A 20496-nucleotide genomic window follows, 5' to 3' on the forward strand; every position below is an offset into this window, starting at 1 on the left:
CGGATGCTTCTTCCTGTTTTTTGATTTGCTTTCTATGGTGTTGGATGGGTAAGACACTTCAGCTTTGATCCTGGATATGTGCAGCAGTGTAGTCTCCATATGATTTCTCCAGCTGCAAACAGTGTCAGTGGTGTCTGTGTTTTCCTCGGTTGCTTAGGGTACAGTTGTTGAAGGCTGTGGTGAGGTTTTGCTGGGGATGGGGATGCTGGAAGCAGTGACAGGCTAAGCATACCTGGCCTGGGTCCTCAGAGCAGCATACACTGGAACCAGTGCTATGGGTTCAGGTGGGCCAGTTCTTGGGTCTCCAGATAGCTTACTAGGGTACAGGCAGTGGCCGTAGTGGGTTAGGTGGATGGGCAGATTCTTGAACCCCTGGGCAGTGGACATGACATAGGCAATGGCAGTAACAGTGATGAGACACTCTCCCAAGTGGCCCACATGGGTGTTGGCAGCGGCTGCAACAGGCTGAGTGAGCCAGTCTCCTGACCCACAGTTGGCGCATGCAGGAGGGTGCCAGTTATGATGGTAGCAGCAGGCTGGTGGGCTCTTGCCAATGATGGTGGATGGGGCAGGGCGATCCCCAGCCCCCTGCAGTGTACTTTGGTAGGGGAGCTGGTGGCTGTGCTGTGTCCCTGCTGCTGGGGAGGGTGTGGTTGCTTTCAGTGGTGACAGGCATAGGCAGGCAGCTAGGGAGTGTATGTTTCAGCCTAGGTGATGCTACAGGTGGGGCCTGTCTTCCAGATGTAAGAAAATGATCCATGGCGCCCATGCTGAGGTCAGCAAAGTTGCTGCCAGCTGCCCACATCTTGGCCCTCTGCATCTCGAGGCAGCCCCCGTGTTAGTCTCAGGCAGGCTGCCTCACCTCCTTCTCCTTCCTGACCTTAGATGTTTCCTAGTCACTTCTCTGGAATTCTAGTGTTCTCTCTTAGATGATGTGTTCCAAGTACAATCATCTACTCACTATTTTGGTTCTTCTGTTGAGGAGGTGAGTGTCAGATGCTGTGAGCCAGTCATCTTGAAGCTCTCCAACAGAGTCTCGCTCTGTTGCCCTGCCTGGAGAGCAGCTTCGACCTCCTGGGCTCAGGCCATCCTCCCACCTTCACCTCCCAAGTAGCTGGGACCACAAGTGTGCACCATCATGTCCAGCTAATTTTTTTATTTTTTTGTAGAGACAGGGTCTCCCTATGTTGCCAGGCTGGTCTCGAACTGCTGGTTCAAGCCATCCTCCCACCTCAGCCTCCAAAGTGGTAGGATTATAGGCGTGAGCCACCACATCCGGACCAAATTTTAAATTTAAAATTGAAGATAGAAACAAAGAAAAATCTAAAGTTTTAACAACAATTATAAGTCCTGAGACTCTCCTCTTTCTACTGACAAGCACCTGTACATCATAAATGGAGGTATCATAAACAGTGGTTCTGAAACTATTTTATTTCAAAACGTTGTTGTTGTTGTTATATCCAAATAACTTTTGTGTATATGGCTTAGATCTATGGATACTTAGTTTATTAGAAATTAAAACAGAAAATTTTAAATTGCTTTTTAATTTTAAAATAATAATATGCTTATTATGTTTAACATATCCTTCTATGAAAAATAACTATATTTCCCAAAACAAAACAAAAAATGAGAAGAGTAACATTGCTTTACATTTTTATAAACTTCTTTATGTCTTGCTTAATAGAAGATAGATGGATTCTCATTATCTGCTTCTGCAGGCAATCTGTTGAGATTTCTTGTTTTAGTTGTCATATATTAAGAAAATCCATATAGAGATATGTAGTTGAAAAAGGTAGGAGTATTTTAACAGCCTTTTTAGATCATTGTGCATATTCATTTTTGATACTATATCCAAACTCAGTAAGAGGTAGTTTCTTAAAGGTTAGTTATGATGTGGAATCTGAAACCATATCCATGAATTTTTCATACTCTTCTACTAAGTCCAATAGTCTATCTTGTACATTGAATGAATCTTTTTCCCATGCATGATTTTGTAACATTTGAGAAAAAACTGGATCATGGAGTTATGCAAGATCTTCCAAATGTCTGTACATTTCATTATTTAATATCAAAGAATCACATTCATTAATATCATTACCAATTTCACCTGTAAGATCTTTTGAGTATTGGGACACTGTCACACTTCTGATGGTGCATATGAGTTTTCCAAAATTCCAAATGTTTTGCTTGAAAGCTCACATTTTATCACGGGCAACAAATATTGTCAGTAGTTTTTCTTGAAGTGACAAGCTGATTTCATTCATTTTCTAGAAAATACCCGCCAAATACCCAGGACTTACTAACCACAGTTTGTAAGGCATTCTTTCAAGTAAAAATGGTGTTTCATGGAAGAAAAAAGAAAGCAGCCAGTTCAGCTCACAATTCAAGCAATCATCTGTATTTCAGTAGCAGCAGAAGTGCTTTTCGCATACTTCCATTTCATCACAAAGAATATCTAAAAGATGTGTACTGAAGGAGGAAGACTTAATAAAGTTAACTTTAAAGTAAAGCTGCACAAAGCACATTCAAAGAAATGCTGAAGATCCATCTGAAGGAAGGAATCAAGGCTCTGTGTTCCTAAAGGCAGATCTGTCCCACTCCCAGGAAAGGAAGACAGACAGGGTCATTTGGGCTGGTCTGAAGCCAGACACTCTCTCTACTGTTGAAAGAAGGGGCAGGATGAACCTTTCCTGTACTGAGGAAATTAAAAGGGGGAAAGGAGTTAACATTAGATATCTCCACTGGAAAACCCAGAATTGAGAATAAGGACAAGTTTACAGACTCTGCAGCAGCTCAGGAGCAGGGTCTGGGAGGTGCCAGGTCCATAAAGAGTACAGAGCAGATCACCAGGAGCCCAGCCTCTGGAGTCTACCCGAGACACTCTCAGGTGGAGTCTCTGCCAGACATGAGCAAGGACCTGGATCTGAAGACATGAAACAGCCATGCTGGGTCTACAAATGGGGCCAGCACCTAAGCCACAGCATGTGATCATAAGGAATAACATCCATAGTACAACCTGGGCCTGGGACCAGAGATGTGTCCCACCAAGAATTGGGAGGTTGTGGGACCATTTTGTGGAATGACACAAGCCCACAGCATGACTGTACAACTTAAGGTTGGAGACCTCCAAAAATAATTAACATTGGACTTCTCAATGATTTGGACACATGAGGGCCAATACCAGTTCTAATAAAACCTCTCTAAAAAGGATAAAAAGTATTCCCTAAATACCATTTAAAAATGGTATCTTTTTAAATGTTCAAGAAACCTTATTAACAAATAATTTGTGTCACTAAATTCACTTGAATGCAATACAATTATATTTTTTTCAGCCATAACATTTTTTTTTTTCTTTTCTTTTTTTTTTGAGACAGAGTCTGACTCCGTCACCCAGGCTGGAGTGCAGTGGTGCTCCATCTCGGCTCACTGCAACCTCTACCTCCCGGGTTCATGTGATTCTCCTGTCTCAGCTTCCCGAGCAGCTGGGACTACAGGAACATGCCACCATGCCTGGCTAATTTTTGTATTTTTAGTAGAGATGGAATTTCGCCATGTTGCCCAGGCTGGTCTTGAACTCCTGACCTCAGGTGATCCACACGCCTCAGCCTACCAAAGTGCTGAGATTACAGGCATGAGCCACCTCACTCAGCTGCCATAAAATTTTTCTGGAGATCTATTGTACAACATGATGGCTATAGTTAATAACAATGTATTGTATTCTTGAAATTTGCAAAGGGAATAGATTTTATGTGTTCTCACTTAGAAAAAACTGGTGTGCCCCACCGCCCCCCTTTTGGCTTTCACATTTTAAATCTTAAATGTCAGGCTGCAGGCATGACAGGCAATGAGCAGTTAAGAACCAATGGGAAAGTGTTCAAAAACTACTGTGTTAGCTAGCAGGCTTCTGAATGTATCGCTGTGGTCCACAGAGAAGGCTGGGGAAGGTAGCAAGGAGATGCTGTATCAGCTACTACAGCCTTAAAACAAAGTTGGTGTCTCTTTGGACTTTAAAATTGTTCCTATGCAGCTTATTTTATTTTTGTTTAATCAAATAAACAAGGGGGTTTTTCCATGGCAAAAAAAAAAAAAAAAAAAAAGAAAGAAAAACTGGTGTTTGTGAGGCAATGTATATGTTAATTAGCTTGATTTAGTCATTCCACAATGTATACATATTTCAAAACAACATTTTATACAAGATTAGGCTAGGAGCAGAGGCTCAAGCCTGTAATCCCAGCACTTTGGAATGCCAAAGCTGGCAAATCGCTTGAGGTAAGGAGTTTGAGACTAGACTGGCCAACATGGTGAAACCCTGTCTCTACTAAAAATACAAAAATTAGCCAGGCATGGTGGCACATGCCTGTAATCCCAGCTACTCGGGAGGCTGAGGTAGGAGAATCTCTTTTTTTGTCGGGGGGGAGAGACTCTCTTGAACCCAGGAGGCAGAGACTGCAGTGAGCAGAGATTGCACCACTGTACTCCAACCTAGGCAACAGAGTGAGACTCCATCTCATAAAAAACAAAACAAAACAAAAAACCCACATCTGTGCATTGGTATTGACAGCTGGGTGACTTTGACAAGTGCCTGAGCCTCACTTGTCTCATCTGTGACTTACCTCACACAGTAGCAGCAAAGGTGAAATAAAATGGGAAAAAAAAACCTAAGACTTGGTTAATCCTTCAGTACAAGGTTAATTAATTCTGCTATTAATAACAGAATACCATGCAATGCAGACAATTAATATGTTTATATTTTTAAGCAAAGAAGCAAATAATAAACTATCGAGGGAAGGAAAGCCCATTATAAAACCAAATGTAACTCCATTCTTATAAAATAAAAATGTGTATATATACACACATATAGAAAGAAGTCTAGATAGATATACAAAAAAATGTTAATGAGTTAACATTATAATGAGTTAATTCCAGGTAATGGAATTTTGGTTTTTTATTTTCTTAATTTGAAAATTAATTTTCTCATTTATCTACCATGAAAATGTGTTACTTTTGTAACTAATGTAAAAGTCTATGGAGCTTTTAAATATTACCTATTACCCAATCATTAGCCAATATTTTCCATTTTTACAGACATTTAATTTACTTGGGCCTTTGGCTATTTGTTCCTTTTTAAGATCAGGTGATGGGAAACTATGCTTAAACTGTTACTGCACTTTTAGGGAATCACTTAAAGACGTTCAGATATTAAGGCTGCTCAAAACAACCAAACTCATAATACCAAAGTTAAAAAAGAAATCTACCCTACCTTCAGAAAATTGGGGTCCTTCTTGCTCATATAAAAGGGATCATACTCCTTTGGATCATAATGTTCTATAAATGCATTTCCCTATAGCAAGGAAATAAAACCACGCATAAGAACAAGAGGTGCACAGTTAATTTTGAGCATATCAGGACTTGAGAGTCAAACACACAGTATCATTCTTATGCTTGAAAGTGGCATCAGTGACAAATGCAAACGGAAAGAGAAGGCTGCATTTGAAACTTAATTTATTCAAGCAATAACTACTTAAAATTTGTAAGATTTTAATAAAGAATGCTGGAACACTAAAATATTTGGAAATTTGTTCTTAAATGCTTACTAGTCAGACATCTCAGATTTTTTAAAAATGCTAGAACAGCTATATTTTAGAGCTTTGCAAATAATCAAGTTCCAGAATAAAAGAAAAATATGTCCTGAACCTAGAGTCCAAATTATTTTATTTATTTTTGTATTTATGAGTCAGAATCTTGCTCCATCACCTAGGCTGGAGTGCAGTGGTGTGATCTCGGCTTACTGCAATCTCCACCTCACAGGTTCAAGCAATTCTCCTGCCTCAGCCTCCTGAGTAGCTGGGATTATAGGTGCCTGCCACCATGCTCGGCTAATTTTTGTATTTTTAGTAGAGACGGGGTTTCACCATGTCAGCCAGGCTGGTCTCGAGCTCCTGACCTCAGGTAATCCACCTGCCTCAACCTCCCAAAGTGCTGAGATTACAGGTGTGAGCCACACACCCAGCCCAAATTTCTGAACTTGATAATTAAAATTAATAATCACATGAGGAAAAAAGAAAAATGGTTCTAATGTACACAATTAAATCCAAATCTAATCTTCCTTTTCTGTCCTTTCCAAATGCCCTAGATTTAAGAATACTTTATGCTATTCTATAACAGGGTATAGATTATACATACGTAGAGGGGGAAAGGGACAGACTGGATAATTATAAATGAACAAAGATGACATTAGGTTTTAAATCAACTGAAAAAAGCATCAAATGATCTCTTAGTACCTTTTTATTTACATATTTTATAAAGCTGTCTGATTCCTCTTGCCTCCTTTTTTTAATCTTCTTATGTGAGCAAACTTTTTCTATAATTTTCTTTTGAAGAGGATGTGCCACATGGTCGACCCATCTTTTATATAACATCTCCTTTTTTCTTGCATTTAAGAAGGCTTGATGTTGTAAATACTTATCTAGTTTCTAGTAAACAGTGATAGAAAAGACAAATATATTATTCTAAAGCTTTCTTGTTCTAAAATTTTCCAAATTTAATTTGTTTTAAGTTTTCAAAAACTTAAAACTTAACTTCATAAGTTTAAATTACTCCTAAGAATAATCCACAAAGACATTCATTAATTCAATCATTTCTTTGGCTTTAACTTCTACTATGTGACATACACTCTGCTGCAAACAAGGAAAACACAGGTAGTTGAGGCAACATGCCTGCACTCCCTGGGGAGAAAGACTAAAGAACAAATCAAAAGCAAGGTGAGGTGGTGCCTACCTATATTTCTAGCTACCCAGGAGGCTGAAGCTAGCGGATCACTTGAGCCCAGGAGTTCAAGACTGCAGTTCACTATGATCAGGCCACTGTACTCTAGCCTGGGCAACATAGTAAAAACCCATCCCTAAGAAATAAATCTACAAACAGTGGGAGGAGGAATATAGCAAGATGTATATTTATATATGATGCATATATATATCTGGCATACTATATATAAAATAACTGAAGACAGGAGAGAAAAAACCATTTCCTAGATTCTTGAAAGAGTCCCAGTTTGGTGGGCCTCAGAAATTTAAACAGACCTACCATAAGACCCAGCAATTCCACTCGTAGGTATGTGACCAAATGAATGAAAATCCGGGACTCAAATAGATACTCCTACACCAATATTCACTGCAGCATTATTCACAATAGCCCGAAGGTGGAAACAGTCCAAGTATCCATCAGCAGATGAACAGATAAACAAAATGTAGTATCTACAAACCACATTTATTTATATGTGTAATATGAACTATTATTCAGCCATAAAAGGAATGAAGCTCTGATATACGCTACAACATGGATGAATCTTGAAAACAATATGCCAAAGTGAAATAAGCCAGACACAATGGACAAATAGTATAGGATTCTACATATATGAAAAATCTAGAATAGGCAAAATTCATAGAGACAGAAGGTAGATTCAAGGTTACCAACTGCCTGGGGGAGGGAGAAATGAGGAATCATTGCTTATTGAATACAAAGTTTCAGTTTGGAGTAATGAAAAAGTTTTGGAAATAGTGGTGATGGCTGCACAACATTATTAATGTAAGTAATGACACTGAATAGTATACTTAAAATGGTTGAAATGAGAAACAAAATTTTAAAAATAAAAAATAAATTTAAAAATTTTTAAAATGGTTAAAATGGGAAATTTTATATTGTGTATAATTACTTTTATATTGCATACATTGAAAGAAATGATTTTTTTTTTTTCAAAGCCAAGATTCCCAAAGTGGGAGACATTTGGGCTGGGCCTTTAAGAATGAGGATTTAGGATAGGCATGGTGGCTCACACCGGTAATCCTAGCATTCTGGGAGGCCAAGGCAGGAGGATCACATGATCTCAGGAGTTCAAGACCAGCCTGGGCAAAATAGTCTGACTTCGTCTCTACAGAAAAATTAAAGCTTGGCCAGGCGCAGTGGCTCATGCCTGTAATCCCAGCACTTTTGGAGGCTGAGGGGGGTGGATCACTTGAGGTCAGGAGTTTGAGACCAGCCTGGCTAACATGGTGAAACCCCGTCGCTACTAAAAATACAAAAATTAGCCAGGCGTAGTGGCATGTGCCTGTAATCCTAGCTACTTAGGAGGCTGAGGCAGGAGGATCGCTTGAACCCAGAAGGTGGATGTTGTAGTGAGCTGAGATAACACCACTGCACTCCAGCCTGGGGGACAGAGCAAGACTCCGTCTCAAACAAACAAAGAAAACAAGCGGGTAGAGGGAAATTCTTGTGCCTCTTTGTGAAGGAATTCCACAAAGTGTAGGAAGAGAGGAAATCCACTGAAGCAATCTCAAAGATCCCTTAAGGTTAATTCCAGGTGCAAGGGAGTAGTCTTAATTCTATTTTCCATATTTTCTAAATAGTTTTTATAGAATATGCTACATATAAAAAGGAAAAACTACATTCAATTTTTAACTGAGATGCATTTTGTAGCCAATTCTTACCTTAGTTAAATAATTTTCTCTGTATAATATTGACTGAATAGCTGCATCAGTATCTTCTTTAGCTAAGACCTGAAAGGACAGAATTAAACTTTGAAAAGAAAATCTTCAAAAATTATTAGTGCTATCTGGAATCATTATATTTTGCATGACAGACATATCCCTGGAACGTTCTCTATGCATGCAGTTTGTCTACTCCAAATCATATCGTCAAGTACCTTTTTTTTTTTTTTTTTTTGAGGCAGAGTCTTGCTGTGTCACTGTCACTTAGGCTACTGGAGTGCAGCAGCCATCTTGGCTCACTGCCACCTCCATTTCCAGGGTTCAAGCGATTCCCATGCATCAGCCTCCCAAGTAGCTAGGATTACAGGCATGCAACATATGCTTGGCTAATTTTTGTATTTTCAGTAGAGATGGGTTTTGCCATGTTGGCTAGGCTGGTCTTGAACTGGCCTCAAGTGATTTGCCTGCCTCAGCCTCCGAAAGTGTGGGAATTACAGGCTTGATCCACTGTACCCAACTCACCAGGTGCTTGTAAAAGACTATTTTAATCTGTCTGCTCTTGGCTACAGCAAAATGTAACTCAGCTCATAGGTGTTTTGAATCTCAAAATGGTCAAATGACTTTCCCAGAGTTGGGTATTAGAACCCATTTTTTTTTCTACATCTTATAAAATGCTTTTACTTTTCTGGGTAAAAATAGATTAAATTAGGCCTCTATCTGAGGCTTTTTGACTACATAAGACATACTGATCATCCACAAAAAACCTGAAAAAAAAATCAGTGAATCCACGAGCTGGTTTTTTGAAAAACAACAAAATACATAGACCGCTAGCTAGACTAATATAGAAAAGAGAGAAGAATCAAATAGACACATTAAAAAATGATAAAAAGAGATATTTTCGCCACTGACTCACAGAAATACAAACTACCATCAGAGAATACTATAAACATGTCTATGAAAATAAACTAGAAAATCTAGAAGAAATGAAAAAATTCCTAGACACATACACCCTCAGAAGACTAAATGAGGAAGAATTCAAATCCTTGAGTAAACTAATAATAAGTTCTGAAATTGAGTCAGTAATTAATAGCTTCCCAAGCAAATAGCCTTCTACCATCTCTTCTCTTCCTGAATAACTCTTCTTCTTTTTTTTGAGACAGGATCTCATTCTGTTGCCCAGGCTGGAGTGCAGTGGTGCAATCACAACTCACTGTGACCTTGGCCTCCTAGGCTAGTAATTAATAGCCTACCAACCAAAAAATAAAGCCCAGGACTGAGGGATTCATAACTGAATTCTATTACAGATACAAAGAGGAGCTGGTACTATTCCTTCTGAAACAATTTCAAGCAATTGAAAAGGAGGAACTCCTTCCTAACTCATTTTATGAGGCCAGCATTATCCTGATACCAAAACCTGGCAGAGACACAACAAAAAACATAAACTTCAGGCCAATATCCCTGATCAACTATGATGCAAAAATCCTCAAGAAAAAGGAACACTTTTACACTGTTGGTGGGAGTGTAAATTAGTTCAACCACTGTGGAAGACAGTGTGGCGATTCCTCAAGGCCTTAGAAATAGAAATTCCATTTGACCCAGCAATCCCATTACTGGGTATATATCCAAAAGACTATAAATCGTTCTACTATAAGGACACATGTACACGAATGTTCACTGCAGCACTGTTTACAATAGCAAAGACCTGGAATCAACCCAAATGCCCATTGATAATAGACTGGATTGGAAAAATGTGGCACATATACACCATGGATTATGATGCAGCAATCAGAAATGATGAGTTTGTGTCGTTTGTAGGGACATGGATGAATCTGGAGAACATCATCCTCAGCAAACTGACACAAGAACAGAAAATGAAACACCGCATATTCTCACTCATAGGCGGGTGATGAAAAACGAGAACACATGGACACAGAAAGGGGAGTACTAAACACTGGGGTCTATTGGGGGGAAAAGGGGAGGGCCAGTGGGAGGGGGAGGTGGGGAGGGATAGCTTGGGGAGAAATACCAAATGTGGGTGAAGGGGAGAAGGAAAGCAAAGCACACTGCCATGTGTGTACCTACGCAACTGTCTTGCATGCTCTGCTCATGTACCCCAAAACCTAAAATCCAATAAAAAATTTAAAAAAAAAAAACACTGGCAAACTGAATCCAGCAGCACCTCAAAAAGTTTATCCATGGAAACTGAACAACTGGCTCTTGAATGTTGACTGGGTAAACAATGAAATGAAATCAGAAATAAAGAAGTTCTTCAAAACCAATGAGAACGAAGACACAACATGCCAGAACCTCTGGGACACATTTAAAGCAGTCTCTAGAGGAAAGTATATAGCAATAAGTGCCCATATGAGGAGAATGGAGAGATCCAAAATTGACACCCTATCGTCAAAATTGAAAGAGCTAGAGGAGCAAGATCAAAAAAACTCAAAACCCAGCAGAAGACAAGAAATAACTAAGATCAGAGCTGAACTGAAGGAGATTGAGATACAAAAAACCCTTAAAAAAATCAATAAATCCAAGAGCTGGTTTTTTGAAAAGATCAACAAAATAGACAGACCACTAGCCAGATTGATTAAAAATAAAAGAGAGAACAACCAAATAGATGCAATAAAAAATGATAAAGGGGAAATCACCACAGATTCCACAGAAATTCAAACCATCATCAGAGAATATTACAAACAACTCTATGCACATAAACTAGTAAACCTGGAAGAAATGGATAAATTCCTGGACTCCTGTGTCCTCCCAAGCCTAAACCAGGAGGAAGCTGAAACTATGAATAGACCAATAACAAGGTCAGAAGTCGAGGCAGCAATTAAGAGCCTACCACACAAAAAAAGCCCAGGTCCAGACGGGTTCACAGCCGAATTCTACCAGACACACAAAGAGGAGCTGGTACCATTCCTTCTAAAACTATTTCAAACAATCCAAAAAGAGGGAATACTTCCCAAATCATTTTACGAGACCAACATCATCCTGATACCAAAACCCGGCAGAGACCCAACAAGAAAAGAAAACTTCAGGCCAATATCCATGATGAACATAGATGCAAAAATCTTCAATAAAATACTGGCAAGCCGAATGCAACAGCAAATCAAAAAATTTATTCACCATGATCAAGTAGGATTCATCCCAGGGATGCAAGGCTGGTTCAACATACGCAAGTCTATAAACATAATTCACCACATAAACAGAATCAAAAACAAAAACCACATGATTATCTCAATTGACGCAGAGAAGGCATTTGACAAAATTCAACAGCCCTTTATGCTAAAAACCCTCAATAAACTCGGTATCGATGGAACGTATCTCAAAGTAATAAAAGCTATTTATGACAAACCAACAGCCAATATCATACTGAATGGGCAAAAACTGGAAGCATTCCCTTTGAAATCTGGCACTAGACAAGGATGCCCTCTTTCACCACTCCTATTCAATATAGTTCTGGAAGTTCTAGCCAGAGCAATCAGGCAAGAGAAAGAAATAAAGGGTATTCAAATAGGAAAGGTGGAAGCCAAATTGTCTCTATTTGCAGACGACATGATAGTATACCTAGAAGACCCCATCACCTCAGCCCAAAAACTCCTGAAACTGATAAGCAACTTCAGCAAAGTCTCAGGATATAAAATCAATGTGCAAAAATCACAAGCATTCCTATACACCAATAACAGACTTAAAGAAAGCCAAATCAAGAACGAACTGCCATTCACAATTGCTACAAAAAGAATAAAATACCTTGGAATACAACTCACAAGGAACGTAAGGGACCTCTTCAAGGAGAACTACAAACCACTGCTCAACGAAATCAGAGAGGACACAAACAGACGGAGAAACATTCCATGTTCATGCTTAGGAAGAATTAATATCGTGAAAATGGCTATACTGCCCAAAGTAATTTACAGAATCAACGCTATCCCCATCAAGCTACCATTGACTTTCTTCACAGAACTGGAAAAAACCACCATGAACTTCATATGGAACCAAAAGAGAGCCCGCATAGCCAAGTCAATTCTAAGCAAAAAGAACACAGCGGGGGGCATCACACTACCGGATTTCAAACTATACTACAAGGCTACAGTAATCAAAACAGCATGGTACTGGTACCAAAACAGAGATATAGACCAATGGAACAAAACAGAGGCACCGGAGGCAACACAACATATCTACAACTATACAATCTTTGATAAACCTGACAAAAACAAGCAAGGGGGAAAGGATTCCCTGTTTAACAAATGGTGTTGGGAAAACTGGCTAGCCATGTGCAGAAAGCAGAAACTGGACCCCTTCCTGACACCTTACACTAAAATTAACTCCAGATGGATTAAAGACTTAAACATAAGACCTGGCACCATAAAAACCCTAGAAGGAAATCTAGGCAAAACTATCCAGGACATAGGAGTAGGCAAGGACTTCATGAACAAAACACCAAAAGCATTGGCAACAAAAGCCAAAATAGACAAATGGGACCTAATCAAACTCCACAGCTTCTGCACGGCAAAAGAAACAGTCACTAGAGTGGATCGGCAACCAACAGAATGGGAAAAAATTTTTGCAGTTTACCCATCTGACAAAGGGCTGATATCCAGAATTTACAAAAAACTCAAACGGATTTACAGGAAAAAAACAAACAAGCCCATTCAAAAGTGGGCAAAGGATATGAACAGACACTTTACGAAAGAAGACGTATATGAGGCCAACAATCATGAAAAAATGCTCATCGTCACTGGTCATCAGAGAGATGCAAATCAAAACCACATTGAGATACCATCTCACGCCAGTTAGAATGGCGATCATTAAAAAATCTGGAGACAACAGATGCTGGAGAGGATGTGGAGAAAAAGGAACACTTTTACACTGTTGGTGGGAGTGTAAATTAGTTCAACCATTGTGGAAGACAGTGTGGCGATTCCTCAAGGCCTTAGAAATAGAAATTCCATTTGACCCAGCAATCCCATTACTGGGTATATATCCAAAAGACTATAAATCGTTCTACTATAAGGACACATGTACACGAATGTTCATTGCAGCACTGTTTACAATAGCAAAGACCTGAATCAACCCAAATGCCCATTGATAATAGACTGGATTGGAAAAATGTGGCACATATACACCATGGAATATTATGCAGCAATCAGAAATGAAGAGTTTGTGTCATTTGTAGGGACATGGATGAATCTGGAGAACATCATCCTCAGCAAACTGACACAAGAACAGAAAATGAAACACCGCATATTCTCACTCATAGGTGGGTGATGAAAAAAGAGAACACATGGACACAGAAAGGGGAGTACTAAACACTGGGGTCTATTGGGGGGAAAAGGGGAGGGCCAGTGGGAGGGGGAGGTGGGGAGGGATAGCCTGGGGAGAAATGCCAAATGTGGGTGAAGGGGAGAAGGAAAGCAAAGCACACTGCCATGTGTGTACCTTCGCAACTGTCTTGCATGCTCTGCTCATGTACCCCAAAACCTAAAATCCAATAAAAAATTAAAAAAAAAAATGAATGAGATCATGTCCTTTGCAGAGACATAGATGAAGCTGGAAGCCATCACCCTCAGCAAACTAAAACAGGAAGCAAAAAACCAAACACCACATGTTCACACGTATTAGTGGTAGTTGAAAAATGAGAACACATGGACCCAGGGAGGGGAACAACACACATCAGGGCCATTCGGGGGATGGAGGGCAAGGGGAGAGACAGCATTAGGACAAATAACTCATGCATTGCAGGGCTTAAAACCTAGATGAGGGGTTGATAGGTGCAGCAAACCAACATGACACATGTATACTTATGTAACAAACCTACACGTTCTGTATTTGTGTCCTGGAACTTAAAGTAACTCAAGAAAAAGAAAGAAAATCATCTTAGATATGAAAATCTGAAATAAAAAAAGAAGACAAGGATTTTAGGACAGTTGTGATAGCTATGCTTAAAATATGATCATAATTAATGGATAGAAAATCTTAGCACAGAACAGAAATTGTAAAAAACCAAGTGGAAAATACAGTTCTTAAATTTGAAAAATAAACAAACTTCAGTGTGTTAGCAGCAGATTAGAGATGACACAAAAATAGTCAATGAACTTGAAAACAGATCATTAGAAATTACCCAATCTGAAAAAGGAAGAAAGATTAGAAAACAATGAAGGGTAATAGTGACCTATGAGACAATATCAAAAAACTCCACAAATGGATAAATAGAATTGCAGAAGTGAGGAGTAAAAGAATGGAGCAGAAAACAACTGTTTGAAAAAAATCACTTTTGGACAAGACAGTGTAACAGGGAACAGACTTACTCTCCCACCTGAAACAATTGAAAAAAAAAGAAAATAGATGAAACAAGTTTCCAAGATATTGAACATCAGGCAGAGGATAGTGGCCCCTGAGAAACAGAAAACAAACAGCCCAGCTGTCTCCCTGAATTGAGGAGGGGAGACAGGCATTCATAGGTTGGAGAGCAGTTGGAGTTCATAGGTTAGAGTACTAGAGGGAAGAAAGCTACAAGACAGATGGAGCTCTGGAGAGCTGCAAAGGGTCAAGTCCGCAGAGGTCCCCTTGAGTCTTCAGCTGATGGCAAACACTATATGCCTGTGAGAAAACTACCCAAAGGAACAATGGGCAAAGAAATACCTGAAAGAATTAGGGAATCAATCCCTAGAGGTCATACAGTCCCAGGAGTGTCCCTTTAGCATCAGCTGGAGGGGGGAATTATCCCATAGTTTGAAGAGCACAGAGTTGAGTATTTGGAGAGGTTTTGTATCAGTACTGAAACAAAATTGGCCCTACAGTAGATGCTGCTGTGCTCCTGCAGAAGCAAGAACTGAAAAGATCCAGCTGTGTCCAAGTAACTTAACTAAATCCCAGGAAAAGAAAATGAAGAATATTTTTGGGAAATCCGTGCAGCTGTACTTAAAAAAAAAGAATATTTATGGCAAATCAAAAATATCTAGCATTCAACATAGTTAAAATTCACAGTCTTGCAATCAAAAATCACCAGATATACAAAGAAATAGGAAAATTTAACCAGTAATCACCAAGTATGCAAAGAAATAGGAAAATTTAACCAATAATAATAAAGTCAACCAAAACTGCCCCCAAAATGACAAAGACACTATAATTATTAAACCAGGACATTAAAATAGTTATTATTCCTGTAGTTCATAAGTTAAGGAAGCTAGAGGAAACAGTAAACATGTTGAGACAGAAGAAAATGTTTGAAAAAGAACTAAGACCCAGGCATGATGGCTCACACCTGTAATCCCAGTGCTTTGAGAGGCCAAAGTAGGAGGATCACTTGAGGCTAGGAGTTCAAGACTAGCCTGGGCTACATAGCGAGATCCTGTCTCAACAACAACGGGAACAAACAAACAAAAAACAGCAACAAAAAGATCCAGATAAAATTCTAGGGATGAAAAGTACAATGCATGAGATGAAAAATACACTAGATAGGCTTATCAGCAGATTAGACATTACAGAAAGTTAGTGAACTTAAAAGCATACCAATAGAAGTTTTCCAAAAATGAAATGCATGGGGGGAAAACTGAAGAAAATGATCAGAATATCAGTGAGCTACAGTACAACTTCAAGCAGGTTATTGTACATATAGTTATATTTCCCAAAAGATGGAGAATAGAAAAAGTATTTTTAAAAATAGGCTGGGCTCGGTGGCTCATGCCCATAATTCCAGCACTTTGGGAGGACAAGGCAGGTGGATCACTTGAGGTCAGGCAGTCAAGATCAGCCTGGCCAACATGGTGAAACCCCATCTCTACTAAAAATACAAAAATGAGTCAGGCATGGTGGTACACACCTGTAATGCCACCTACTTGGGAGGCTGAGGCACAAGAATCACTTGAACCTGGGAAGCAGAGGTTGCAGTGAGCTGAGATCACTCCACTGCACTCTAGCCTGGTGATAGAGTGAGACTCAGTTGGACAAAAAAAAAAAAGAAAGAAAAATGACCAAAAATTTTCCAGATTTGTCAGATACTGTAAGCCCACAGATACAAGAAGTTCAATGAACTCTGTGCAGTGGAGAAATTGTAACCTTCATACATTGCTATGAAAATTTTAAATGGTATCGCTGCTGTGGGCAAGTTTGGCAGTTCCTCAAAAAGTTAAACATAGAGTTACCAAATGACCCAACAATTCCACTCCTAGGTTACAAACCCAAAGGCACTGAAATTATATGCTACCTAAAAACTTGCACACAAATGTTCATAGCAGCATTATTCATAATAACAAAGAACTACAAACAACCCAAATGTCCATCCACTGATGAAGGGATAAACAAAATGTTGTACTGAGACAATGGAATATTATTTGGCCATCAAAAGAAATAAAGTACTGATTATGCTATGACATGGAAGAATCTTGAAAACATTACAGTAACTGAAAGCAGTCACTAAGGACCACATCTTGTATGATTCCATTTGTATAAAATGTCCAGAGGAGACAAATCTGTTTAGACAGCAATTAGATTAGCGTTGGCAAAGCCAGAGGGAGAGGGGAATGGGGATGGAATGCTGAAAGGTGTGAGGTTTCTTTTTGGGTGTGATGAAATGTTCTGGAATTAGATAGTGATAACAGTTGCATAACTTTGTGAATATACTAAAAAACAATGAAAATAAAAATTCAGAATTTTTTAAAAATAAAAAACACTGAATTGTACACTTTAAAGCAGTGAATCTTAAGGCATGTAAAGTATATCTCAATAATACGAGCCCAACAATAAGAATACAAATAACCCAATTTAAAATTACCAGTTTTAAAGTGGGCAAAAGATTTGAACAAACACTTTGCTGAAGAAGACAAATGGCAAGTAAGAGTTGAAAAGATGCTCATCGTTAGTAATTAGGGAAGTGCAAATTAAAACCATAATGAGATGTCACTATACATCTTTTAGAATGTCTTGAGTTAAAAAGGCTACACAACAAAGTAAGTAGAAGTATTCCAAAGATTGGCTTGATTACGAAACAACTGGAACTCTCACACACTACTAGTGGGAATGTAAAATAATTCAAACTATTTTGACTTTGGAAACTAGTTTGGCAGCTTCATAAAAAGTTAAAATTCATTTACCATATGACCCAGCCATTCCACAACTAAATATCTACCCAAGAGAAATGGAAGCGTATGTCTATACAAAGACACACACATGAATGTTCATAACAGCTTTATTTGTAATAGCGCCCCAAACTGTAAACAACCCAAATGTCCATAAACAGGATGAACAAATTGGGTCCATATAACGGAGTAGCATTCAACAAAAAAAAGAATGAAGTATTGATACATACAACATGGATGAGTTGCAAAATAATTAAGATGAGTGAAAGAAGCCAAACAGAAGGAAAAGAAATATATCCTGTTAAGATTCCATTTGTATACAAATTTTTAAATGCATAAACTAGAGTGGCAGAAAGCAAAGGAGGCTGGGCACAATGGCTCATGCCTGTAATCTCAGCACTTTGGGAGGCCAAGGTGGGCAGATCACTTGAGGTCAGGAGTTTGAGACCAGCCTGGCCAACATGGTGAAACTCCGTCTCTACTAAAAATCCAAAAAAATTAGCCAGGTGGGTTGGCACAGGCCTGTAATCCTAGCTATTCAGGAGGCTGAAGTGTGAAGACGCTTGAACCCAGGAGGTGGAAGTTGCGTTGAGCTGAGATCATGCCAGTGCACTACTGGCTGAGTGACAGAGCGAGACTCGAAAGAAAAATAAAAAGAAAGTAAAAGAGAGAAAGACAGAAAAAGAGAAAGAAAATCAGTGGTGAGGGGATGTGAGGGAGGAGGGATTACAAAGGGACAGGATATTAAGGCAGCTTTGGGAGTACAGAATAGCTTCATCATCTTGATTGTGGTGGTTTCGTGTGTATACATGTCAAAACTTACCAAGTTTGTACACTTATTTATTTGAGACAGAATCTTATTCTGTCACCCAGGTAGGGATACAGTGGTGCAATCACAGCTCACTGCAACCTCAAACTCCTGGGGTCAAGTGATCCTCCTGCCTCAGCCTCTCAAACAGCTGGGACTATAGGTGTATGCTACCACATCTGGCTATTTTTGTTTGTTCATTTGTGGAGACAGGGTCTCAGTACATTGCCCTGCCTGGTCTGGAACTCCTGGGCTCAAGTGCTTCCCACTTCAGCCTCCCAATGTGCAGGGATTATAGGCATAAGCCACAGTGCCAGGCAGCACACTTTAAATATATGCAGTTTACTGTATATCAATTATATCTTAATAAAGCTGTTTGGAAAAAAGAAACTACAACCTAAAAACAATCTAACTGAGTGCAAGGGCTCACAGCCATAATCCCAGCATTCTGGAAGGCCAAGGTTGGGGGGATTGCTTGAGCTGAGGAGTTGGAAACCAGCCTAGGAAACAGAGAGATCCCGTTTCTACAGAAAATACAAAAATTAGCCAGGCATGGTGGTGTGCGCCTGTAGTTCCAGCTACTAGGGAGTGGAAGGATGGCTTGATTCTAGGAGGTGAAGGTTGCAGTGAGTCATGATCATGTCACTGCACTCCCGCTTAGGCAACACAGCAAGACCCTGTCTCAATAATAAATATAAATAAATATATACATCATATCAAAATTTGGGTGATACAGCTAAAGCAGTACTTCAAGAGAAACTTACAGCTATGTTACATTTAAAAAGGTATATAATCAATGATCTATAATTCCACCTTAAGATGTTAGAAAAAGAAACAGCAAAGTGAATATACAAAGTTAGTGAAGGGAATAAACAGAATAAAAACAAAAAAATAGAAAAAACCATGTTTAGCACAAGCCACTTCCCACTGCAACGACCCAAGTAAAAAAAATCTCCAAATCCCACACTATTTATCATACCTCCATAAAACAAAGGGGCTTGGGCTCCAACCATTCTTTTGAGCTCTTGAGCTTGGGAAGTGTGCCAGTTACCAGATCATCACTGTCTACACTTTTCATTGTGGTCACAAATAACAGTGCCCCTAGAAAAACTAAAAATCAGCTTATTTAGTATTAAAAATTTCAGTCATTGAATTTTCCCTTCTAATAACACCTGTGTCTTTGCACACACGCGAAATGGATTTTGAACACAAACCATCCAGTTGCCCTAACAAGAGGGCTTCACCACAGGCTCTAGATGACGGCTTCAGAGCCTGCCTCCTTTGTAAGCTGGTGAGATTCTCTTAGAATCTCCCTGCTCCTTGGAATGAATTCCCACGTCCCTCTCCAAAGTAGCCCATTCCAGCCAGTGTGGCAGCTTCAGCCTGGCCTCTGGGAGCCCATTTGCAGGAATTTTCTGACTCTGGTGGCCTTGAGTGGGAAGAACTGTAATTTTCTGGCTACAGAACACAGGCTGAGCTGCTTGGAGAAGGGAGGGGTTTTCGGTCAAAATTTGCGAGCCTTCGGGCTCTGCGAGGTCCGAAGTCCTCCCCGACGCCGGGGCGCTACGGGGAGGTCGTCGGGTCCGCACCCGCTCTTGCCCACCGCGCCCTCTCCCGGCCCTTCCTCCCACCCGTTCGGTCGGTCGGGTGCCGGGGGCCTCCCGCGCGGCACGTCGTACGCGGGGTCCCCCGGCCTGGCGGGGAGGTCACCGGCCGCGACAGGCACCTCTCTACCCTCCCAAGGCCGGCAGGTCCGCAGCCGTCCTGCACCACACCCAGGCCCGGCCCGACGGCCCCGGAGTCGTCCGGCTGAGGCAGGAAGAGAGGCCGCCTGCCTCTGCGGAACGCGCGAACGTTGGCGCCCACTGTCTCCCGGACGCAGCGCCGCACGGCCCCTCCGCCCCTTCCGCTGCGGGTTCCACAGCGAGTGCGAGCGGCCGGCGCCGGGGCGGCGGAGGAAGACTTCAAGCCAAAAGGGATTGGGCGGCGGCTCTAGCCGGCGGGTCTTGGTTTGCGGAAGGGTCTGAAGTCCCTGCTTCTCCGTGACCTGCGCGTGGCCTGGCCAATCCCGCCACCGCCACCCATCCCCCCAATCGCGTCCGTTGACGGGCGGGTCCTCGGTCGC

General features: G+C 40.4%; 1 protein-coding gene across 35 annotated transcripts in view; it reads right to left on the bottom strand.

Annotated features, from left to right (window-relative positions):
- Window positions 1-20496, bottom strand: part of FAM228B (family with sequence similarity 228 member B) — a 90607-nt gene that overhangs the window by 22709 nt on the left and 47402 nt on the right. For 8 of the 35 annotated variants that reach the window (XM_078349852.1, XM_078349845.1, XM_078349841.1 and 5 more), the window contains 3 exons: window positions 8484-8552; window positions 6282-6473; window positions 5261-5341 (listed from right to left, as the gene is read on the bottom strand). In XM_078349852.1, the coding sequence (XP_078205978.1) occupies window positions 5261-5341; window positions 6282-6419 (219 nt within the window). In that variant the 5' untranslated portion in view covers window positions 6420-6473; window positions 8484-8552. Of the gene's footprint in view, window positions 1-5260; window positions 5342-6281; window positions 6474-8483; window positions 8553-14304; window positions 14378-19350; window positions 19482-19585; window positions 20303-20496 lie in introns of those variants that run through there. The other 27 variants (XM_078349837.1, XM_078349834.1, XM_078349830.1 and 24 more) reach the window with 15 other exon arrangements.

Source organism: Callithrix jacchus, chromosome 14 (genome assembly GCF_049354715.1).
Source record: "Callithrix jacchus isolate 240 chromosome 14, calJac240_pri, whole genome shotgun sequence".
NCBI classification, from domain to species: Eukaryota; Metazoa; Chordata; class Mammalia; order Primates; family Cebidae; genus Callithrix; species Callithrix jacchus.